The sequence below is a fragment of the Populus euphratica genome, unplaced genomic scaffold (genome assembly GCF_000495115.2).
Source record: "Populus euphratica unplaced genomic scaffold, PopEup_1.0 scaffold3.1, whole genome shotgun sequence".
Taxonomy (NCBI): domain Eukaryota; kingdom Viridiplantae; phylum Streptophyta; class Magnoliopsida; order Malpighiales; family Salicaceae; genus Populus; species Populus euphratica.
The window spans coordinates 411,296-420,706 of NW_011499847.1; the positions used below are offsets into that span (position 1 = coordinate 411,296).

A 9,411-nucleotide genomic window follows, 5' to 3' on the forward strand; every position below is an offset into this window, starting at 1 on the left:
AGTTTTATGTCCATAGATTTAATGCCCTTTTCTTTTATTTGTTTGCGATTTAATCGAATAATTTTTCCATTTAGATAGCTTCTTATTATTTTTTTAATCCAGTACTGTTTTTTAAATTCAACATTAGCTACTTCTTTTAAAATATATGTGCGTCGCTGTAGATGACCTTATCCTATTAATTATTAGAATGGGTCATTTCAATATCAAGGTGCTCTACTACATTTATTACTCAATTTCAAACTTTTATTGAAAGAAAATTTTTATCCAAACACACGTATTCATACATATCTGCATACATAGGTTGTCGAATTATGAAGAGTTTAAAAAATATATATATATAAAACAAGCAGTTCTCTTAAAAAAATTATAGTTTAGATTAATACTTTTAAACAACAAAATTTTAATTATTAACTTACTCGAAAAGTTTAGATTTGAATTAATACAATGATATTTTATAAGAAACACTTGCATTAGAAATTATAAATTCCTGACAAGAATCAAAAAGTAGTGTTGAAATATATATATATATATATGATCACTTTAGCCTTTTGGTTCTTATGCATGTATATATGTTGTTAGTTGAAAGCACTTGTGAACAGTTTGATCAACAATTATTTTTATTATTTCCCTTCAATTAATATTTGCTTTACTTCTGTATAGATTTGTTAAATTTATGCCATTAGAAGAGTAAGGGAAAGAAAAGAATGGTGACTGATAAAAGATTTTTTTCTCATATATTTAATGCCTTTTCTTTGAATGTTTTGTGATCTAATTAATTAATGAGTTTTCCAGTAAGATAGCTTTTTAAAAAAATTGTTTAATCCACAGTTTTTTGAATTTAACATTATTTATTTATTTATTTTAAAACACAACTACTTAATTCACTACAATAACCTCAATTCATTGACAAAGCTTTTATATATAGCAGGTTTACTCAAACAATTTTGACCAAAATCTGATTATTTACAAAATGATTTATATTTTTAAACAGTCAACTCTCACTTTGAAACTAATTATTAAAATAGATCATTTCAATTTCAAGGTGTTTTTTTATAATTATTACTTGATTTAGAACTTTTGTTGAAAGAAAAAATTTATTCAAACACACAAATTCATATACATAGCTTTGCTAAATTTTGAATATACTTTTTTTAAAAAAATATTAAACAAGAAATTATCCTAAAAAAGAGTCTAGATTAACACCTTTAAACAATCAATTTTTAATTAACTTACTTAAATAGTTTAGATTTGAATTAACATAAAGATATTTTATAAGAGACATGTATTTCAGAAATAGTAAAGACATAACTAGAATTAAATAGTAGATGAAATCTAAAAAAAAAAAAACCTATCTTTATATGAAACTATATATAAAATTATAAAATTACCCTGATAGAATTTTGATATAGTAAAAATTGTATCACTTATTGGATTCTTGTTTTATAATAAAATAAAAACTAAAGCACTCCATCTCATCTCTCTCAACCTTGCAATGTCAACTTTCTTTTCATCTTCATATTGTATATTGTCTAATTACAATTCCCTTTCCTTTTAATTTCATGCCTATATATGCTTTTACTAAGAATATTTTAGATTTCTTTATGATCAGTACTTGAGCCTTTTGGTTTCTATGCATGCATGCATGTTGTTAGTTGAAAGCATACGTGAATAGTTTGATTAGAATTTAATATTGATATTTTTTTTCTTTTTATTAAGATTTGCATTCCCCCACCATATAGATTTGTTAAATTTATGCCATTAGAAGAGCAAGGAAAAGAAGGAAAATGCTGCTCGGTAAAAGAGTTTATGTGTTTTATAAATTTAATGCCTTTTTCTTTGATTGTTTTTGTTAATTAATTAATCTTCCCTTTAAGATATATATCTCTTCAAAAAATTTGTTAATTCCATTGTTGTTTGAATTTAACATTAATTTTTTTTAAAAAATACATGTACTTCACTTCACTATATTAATTACTTTATCATATTAAGAAGCTTAAGATAGTAGATTTAGGATTTTTTTGAGTATGGTTGTAGTTATTTTTTAAAATGTTTTTTATTTAGAAAAGTATTAAAATAATATTTTTTTATTTTTAAAAATTATTTTTGATATTAGCGCATTAAAATTATTTAAAAACATCAAGAAAATATTAATTTAAAGTAGAAAAAATAAAAATATTTTATTTTAAAAAATGTTTTTAAAATATAAAAATAATAAATTCTTATACATTTTTTATTGAAAGAATTTTATCAACTGTAAACTTGAAACTAATCATTGGTATGGTTCATTTCAACTGTAAACTAATGTCACAAAAAACTCCTTTATTTTCTGTTCTAATTAAAATTTTAATTGATATATATCTTACCATTTCAGAGTTTAGATTATACTCAATTTTTAAATTTGGTTTTAATGCTTTAAAGATCCATTGGATTCTAGTGTTTGATTCAATTATCTTATCCAGTGGAAACATTGGTCTCACTTTGATCCCTTTCTCGTGCAAGTTGTAATTATATATTAAAAAAAGTTCTTATAAATTTATCTACGTAATTTAATTAATAGAGAAAATTAAAATTTAAAATTAATAACCTGTACCTCAAGTTTTGTTCTAAAAAAAAAAGAGAACGTAATTTAATTAATAGAGAAAATTAAATTTTAAAATTAATTACCTGTACCTCAAGTTTTGTTCTCAAAAAAAAAAAAAAAAAAAAAAAATTATAGAGCAAAACCCCATGAAAAAATTTATCAACGTTCTTTTTTTTTCAAAAGAAAAATATATAACACTTTAATTAATTTAAATATGATTGACAATTATGCATTATTAATATCTATATTTATTGATAATTTTGATAAAATAAATGTAATTGAAAATAGTCTTAGTGGTTTTATTATTCTATCCTGATAGATATTACTCATGGTAGTACTGCTTGCATTTCTAGCAATTCTTGTATTGACTATTTTACTTCCTGTAGTTTATTTTTCGAGTTTCTTCTCCAGATAAGAAAATGGCACGATTAAACGATGACGTCACCTCCGTCAGCATCCATGAGTATGGTGTCTCATTGGATGACAGAAAGAGTAAAGTTCAATGCAAGTTTTGCGACAAGGTGATGAGTGGATTTTATCGACTGAAGTTCCACATAGGAGGTGTTAGGGGCGATGTTGCTCCTTGTGATGCTGCTCCCCTTAATGTCAGGGAGCAATTCAGGAGGCAAATTCTTGAAGCGAAAGGCAAAATTCTCGCTCAAGAGTCAGACCATCCTAGGAATGATCAAAGTGCAGCGGCAGTAAATGCATGGACAGGAGGGTTGCTGGTAGAAAGAGAAGGAGAATCACAAACCTCGGTTTCAAACGAAGTTGCCGAATACTTCCTCGAAACGGGGATCAATGTAAAGCCTTCCAGTCCGCGAAGGTTTCATGGGATATTCGGTGGAACCATTTCTGATGAACTAGAATTTGAGGTGCTAGAAGAAAAGTTAAAGGACGTGCAGGAAAAGGTGGAAACAATTAGAAAAACATGGGCTTCCAGTGGCTGTACGATTCTGATGGATGAATGGGTAGATGGAAATGATCGTTGTCTGGTCAATTTCCTGGTAGATTGCCCGGATGGTCTTGTTTATCTGCGGTCAGCTGATATTACAGATATAACTGGCAACACTGTTGCCTTGCAGAACTTATTAGATGGTGTTATTGAGGAGGTTGGGCAACAAAATGTTGTTCAGGTAATGACTTGTTCCATAACAAGCTGGACGTTTCCAGTTATCAAGCAGATTAGGAAGAGTCATATGCACATTTTCTGGGCCGTAAGTGCATCAGATTGCATGGGTCTCATGCTAGAAAAGATTGCTGCTGTAAATGACATTAGAAGGGTGTTGGATGAGGCAACAGGCCTTGTCAGGTTTGTTCACAACAATGCAGCAGTGCTAAAGATGTTTAGAGGCTTCACAGGCTCTGAAAGGGAGAACCTTTTCAAGCCTTCAAAGTTGAGGTCGGCAATTCCCTTTTTGATCCTGGAGAGCATCCTCTCCTACAAAGATGAACTGAAAGAAATGTTCACTTCATTAGAGTGGAAATCTTGTTTTTGGTCAAAGAAAGTGGAAGGCAAGAAGGCAGCTGGCTTGGTGAAGAGTTCTTCTTTTTGGAAGAGAGCAGGAATGGCATCAAAGGCAACAACCGCACTCATCCGTGTTGTTGACAAGATCAGTGCCGATAATAAGCCTTCGATTGGCTTTATATATGAAACAATGGATCAGATAAAGGAGGCAATACAGTATGAGTTCAGAGACAGTAAGTCCGGACACATTCCGCTGTGGGAATTGATTGACGAAATATGGGATGATTTTCTTCATAGCCCTCTTCATGCTGCTGCTTATTACCTAAATCCCACCTTTTTTTATAATAGAAATTTCCATCTGGACACTGAAGTCTCGAGTGGACTTCAATGCTCCATTATTCGGATGGAAAACGATCAGCGTATTCAATACCTAATTAATCAACAGGCAGCCCAGTACTGCCGAGCCGATGGTGATTTCGAGAACGGATACGCTGATGATGAAATAAACAATGCTCATCCAGGTAAAGTAACTTCTTTCAGGATACTAAGAAAATTATTTCTCGCATTCAGTATTGAGTAAGGCTACATTAAACTTGTATTCTATGTAACATCAATTGCAGACCTGTGGTGGTCGGTCTATGGTAATCGCTGCCCCGAGTTGCAGAAACTAGCCATTCGTATCTTGAGCCAGACTTGTGATGGGTCTGGCAGATACAGCCTAGACAGGAGCCTTGCGGAGAAGTTGGTATGCAAAGTGCAGAATCAACATGAACAACATCGTCTCCGAGATCAGATGTTTGTTCGGTACAACCTGCAACTCGAAGAAGCAAACAAAAAGAAAAGAAAGGCGGGGGGCGATATTGATAGCGGAGGTCCATCAGGATCTCGATCTAATAAAAGGCGGAGACCAATGTAAGAGGTATTAACAAACTCTGATAACGTTATTTCCATTGTAGGGAGGCTCGAAGTAAATGATCTTAGAAGATTGCTTGCCCCTGAAAGAAGACAAGGTGCAGATTTTTGCCTTCCTGTAGGCTACAGCAAAAATGTGTTCCAGTTCATAGCAGTGTAATAAAGAGTTGTTCAGTTACTTTACTGATCCCTTCATTTGGCAAGTAAATTTGCACAAGGATTCATCATTTAATTGTAAATGCTATCAAATTTTCCCTTTATCTTTGAATTTCTGGTGATTTTTGAGTAATGAATTTCCTAATTGGATGGCTCCATTTTTAAGAAATAATTCTGATTGTTTTTATATTTATTTAATCATTTCATCTAATTACTAGTATTTGAATATAGTGATTCGATCCATGTTGATAATAAATTTCTCAGTGGATTTGATTAGAGCCAATTTATGCCGAATCCAGTTCTAAAAGAAATTATCACTCGTTTTATATGTGCCCCTCCTTTATTTTAAACTAATAATTATTATTATTATACTGACATATGATTGTTATTTTTTTATAATTTCTCTCTTGTATAATCATAAAAAAAAAAAGCTATTGATAAATTACTTTCAAAAACTCATAATATTACCGTAAGCTTTATGATATTTAGTCAGGCTTTATGATTTAAATAGCTGGCTTTTTGGAATGATGAGAGATATGGTTTCCAGGGAGAATACCAGGCTTTAATACTTTTGGCAGTTTATGAATTTAAAAAATAGTATTATTAAACCCGGTTTAATTTAGTGACTGGATCACCAATTTAAAATTTAATCAGAATAAAGTTTTATGTTAAATTAAGTAGGAATCAACTAATCATTAAATCCCATATAAGAATAATAAAAGTTTATATCATTTTATTTTAGCTCATACAATTTTATTATAGTGGAGGTGGCAAACAGGAACTAGGTGGATTTTTCAACGATGAAAGTGTTGATGATTTGCATCAGTTTAGTAGCTGGTTCGGAGATAGGGTTAATGGTAAAGAACCCATGTTGCTGTCCTTCAAACTCAACATACTGGATATCTTTTCCCCATTCTTGGAGTCTCTCTGCATAGTCCTTGGCTCGATCTTTGAGCAGATCACTACCTCCCATTACAACCAGGATTGGATCAAGTTCCAATGGTTCAAGACTCCGGCTTTGTGGTCCAAATGGGTTCACCAGTGGATGATCAGTTGTATCTCCTATGGGAATAGACAGCCTCCAAAACCTAGCCACATTTAAATGAAAAAGTAACTTCTCAGGAAACCAAATAGTACTCAGAATATAGATTGATTCGAGTTAAACTTTGAGTCTAGTCTGATAACTAGTAATGGTAGCGTGAAAAATGGTGTGTACAAACCTGTCGATAAGCTCCCAATTCAGGAATGCTTCTTTCGGTCCCTCGGCCTCTGATTTACTCTTCACTGTCCCACCAAAAAAGGGTGCCAAAAGAACATAACCCCTAACAAGAACCGGAGCCAACTCTGGAGAACCAGCTCCTAACCGAACTGCCAGGTTATGAGCAATGTTCCCACCAGCTGAATCACCAGAAATGAACACCTTGCTGAAATCAGCAACATCGGTCAACCAGGTGTCCGGCTCTTCAGACATTGCTTGTGCTTGGAGCCATTTCACGGCCATGTAACCATCCTCAATGGCAGCTGGGAGCCGGTTCTCTGGAGCCAGGCGATAGTCAGGCGAAATTATCACAGCTTGGAGGTCCAAGGCAAGCTTAAAGCAGTAATTCTGGCAGTTAGGCCAAGCACGGGAGCCAATGCAAAAGCCACCACCATGGATGTAGTAGAAGATAGGGAGCTTTGTGGAAGAGGGGCAAGCTGGTTTGTAGAGACGGAGATGGAGATCATGCGTGGAGTCAAAGAAAGCATCTTTCCAGACAACAGAACCATCATCATGGACAGGAACTTTGAAGCTTGGTTCAGAAGAACGCCAGATAGAGCCATCACTGTACACGCGAAGGACTCCACGACATTCATCAACCTCATATGGCTGCTCAGCAGCGGCGGCACCGGTAGTTATGTTGGACATCTCTCTCTGATGGTGAGGGAAGACCTGAAAAATTGGGGATTAAGAAGGAGAGGGATAGAAGCACAGAGCTGGAACAAGCAAAGAGTCAAAAGAGCCGGCTCTCTGTTAAAGTCTCAGAATATCTTTATTAGACAGATGGCTTGTTGTTTCTGGATTTTTGTATGGTTTGGTTGGCAGGACAAAGTACTTTGGATGCTTCTCTATTTCACTGTTTGTGTTTGTCACATACTACCAGCAGAGCATACCAATAGACTTTTCTGTCTTTGTGGATTACGTGGAGAGCATTAGAACTCTAACAGAAAGCTGCAAACATCTATCCTAAAAAGATAAATTAGACTCGTCATAAGATAGAAAACAGTCATAAAACTAGCAATTTATTCCAGAACCATATACCGCTTGACTATAGATCAAGCTCAACAAAGCCCTGCATTCCCAGTCCACTACCATAAGAGGAAACAGAATTTTGTCCGTGTTAAACCGAGGAGATGCACTCCGCTCTAGTGATTTTGTTTTGAATTCCAAGCTGAGAAAATTGTATCTGGAAAATAGACGGTGGATTTCACGGTACGCTGAAAGGTCATGCTAGGGATACTAATAGATCAGGCACATTTAAAATAGCACCAGCCTGTGGTGGTTTTGGATCAGTTCAATTTCTAATCCATTCTTCTATCATATGGTTTCTTATCTCTAAGATGCCTCGTTAATTCAAAAACAATCTATAGCAAACAAGACTCCAAGGTCACATTGAAGTAAAACTGCAATTTTAGTAATAACATGCCAATCGGAAGGACTAACAAAATCCAGCAACAAGACAAGAAACTTACTGCAACTGGGAAATTCTCTACATGGAAATAATTTCTGATCATTTTAGAATAATTTCCAATGCCCTGTGCTCGAAGTTCGTACGATAGTTATTTTCAGCAAGAATATAGTTCCCTCAAGGTTGGGATGCATTCTTAAAAACGTTACCCCGATTTAAAGAGAAGGCTGACTTGAAAGTTTAAAAATAACTATAATCTACGAAGCAAACACTATCAACTGATGTTTAAGGCCTAAGGGATATTTCAGGTGGGAAATTCACAAGAAAATGCTGACAAATTTCATATCCACAGGCCCAGCTTGCGTCATACAATAATATTTTTTATTTTCTCTCCATGGTGCCGAATAATGTAAGGATAGCTCACAGTCATGCAATAATATTTTTTCTCTCCATGGTGCCGAATAATTTACGGGTTGCTCACATTCAAAGAACAAAACCAAAGGGCATAAGAAATAATGAAAGAAACACAATGAACTCCCTTTTTTGAGAAATTCATCTGGCCAGCTGGAGATGGCTTAAAAAATCAAAATATCTTAAAATTAAAAGATAGCTACATTAGTATTTACATTTTTGTTATCCCCACCTCATTGCAATTACATAATAAAGTTGGATATGAGAGATGAGGGAAAATAATTTACAGAATATGGAAAAATAAATATAAAAAAAGTGAGGAACTGGAAAAAAGAATTTAACCTTCAGCAAATTTTTGTTACAGGCCAAAAATATGTGATTCATGCAGAATACATCTCAAAGTTCATAAGCGTTTGGAATAGCCAGAACCTGCACACTTCTTGCAGAGTATCAATCCTGCAAGGCAATCAGGAGCAAATGAGAGTGAACAGATCAAATAGTTTGTGCTTTAATATGTCCTTGTCACTTTGAATTTAAAATTAAGCCAGATTAGATAGCGCATAAAACTAACATTGTTCAACAATCAAGAGTGAAATAACATCCACTTGCAAAAATTTCCCGTGAATGGAGTTGGGAAGTCATATTTTTGCATCTGAATGCACTAGCTGCTTATATAGAATTAACTAATGATACTCTAATGGTAATCAAGAACAGAAGTGAGGTTATCAATCATTTACTAAATATTTGGATATCAAAAGACACCATTGGTGCTAGTGACAGCTATCTGAACATAAGAGATTCTACCTGCACCCTTGCACACCCTGCAATCCATCAAGCCTGTTTCTTGTTTCATCTTGCCATCATTGCAAAACACACATTTTGTGCCGCCTATACATCGTAACAAGTTCAATCAAGACACGCTCTTTCCAATTAATGCAATAATCCAATGAGAACACAAAATTAATAGTACTTCTGCTAACAGCGAGAGAAGGCTGCACATAATAGTCAGTTTTGAACGTATTGTTTCTAACAATAAGCTGAATTGAGTTGCTTTCTCTCCTGCTCAAATTCAGGTCTCACAGCCAAGCTTCCAGTGCAGGTCTCCATTAACGGTTTGTCAAACTATGCTGCTATAATGAATCCCAGTCGCAGAGTGGAATCTCACCACTGTTCTGATTCACAATGAAGACTTTTCCACCCCGCCACACCGCCCCCCC

General features: G+C 34.0%; 3 protein-coding genes across 3 annotated transcripts in view; 1 reads left to right on the plus strand and 2 right to left on the minus strand.

Moving 5' to 3' along the window:
* The first annotated feature begins 3,000 nt into the window (after positions 1 to 3,000).
* Positions 3,001 to 5,289, plus strand: LOC105110897 (uncharacterized). Its single transcript, XM_011006100.1, has 2 exons — positions 3,001 to 4,570; positions 4,670 to 5,289. The coding sequence occupies exons 1-2, from the start codon at positions 3,001 to 3,003 to the stop codon at positions 4,963 to 4,965; spliced, it is 1,866 nt and encodes a 621-aa protein (XP_011004402.1). The 3' UTR covers positions 4,966 to 5,289.
* A 528-nt stretch (positions 5,290 to 5,817) lies between these two features.
* LOC105139214 (probable carboxylesterase 15) lies at positions 5,818 to 7,272 on the minus strand. Its single transcript, XM_011045585.1, has 2 exons — positions 6,338 to 7,272; positions 5,818 to 6,205 (listed from the first exon to the last, which is right to left on the minus strand). The coding sequence occupies exons 1-2, from the start codon at positions 7,021 to 7,023 to the stop codon at positions 5,899 to 5,901; spliced, it is 993 nt and encodes a 330-aa protein (XP_011043887.1). The 5' UTR covers positions 7,024 to 7,272; the 3' UTR covers positions 5,818 to 5,898.
* A 1,082-nt stretch (positions 7,273 to 8,354) lies between these two features.
* LOC105139221 (thylakoid lumenal P17.1 protein) overlaps positions 8,355 to 9,411 on the minus strand; it is a 2,539-nt gene continuing 1,482 nt past the window's right edge. Inside the window, exons 3-4 of the mRNA XM_011045597.1 lie at positions 8,999 to 9,082; positions 8,355 to 8,650 (exon numbers count right to left, since the gene is read on the minus strand). Coding sequence (XP_011043899.1) covers positions 8,598 to 8,650; positions 8,999 to 9,082 — 137 coding nt within the window. The 3' untranslated portion in view covers positions 8,355 to 8,597. The remainder of the gene's footprint in view (positions 8,651 to 8,998; positions 9,083 to 9,411) is intronic.

Coding starts and splice junctions, on each gene's coding strand:
- LOC105139214 (XM_011045585.1), bottom strand. CDS start 7,023: ATGTCCAACATAACTACCGGTGCCGCCGCTGCTGAGCAGCCATATGAG. Junction 6,206..6,337: donor AATTGGGAGCTTATCGACAG/GTTTGTACACAC, acceptor AAATGTGGCTAG/GTTTTGGAGGCTGTCTATTC.
- LOC105110897 (XM_011006100.1), top strand. CDS start 3,001: ATGGCACGATTAAACGATGACGTCACCTCCGTCAGCATCCATGAGTAT. Junction 4,571..4,669: donor AATAAACAATGCTCATCCAG/GTAAAGTAACTT, acceptor CATCAATTGCAG/ACCTGTGGTGGTCGGTCTAT.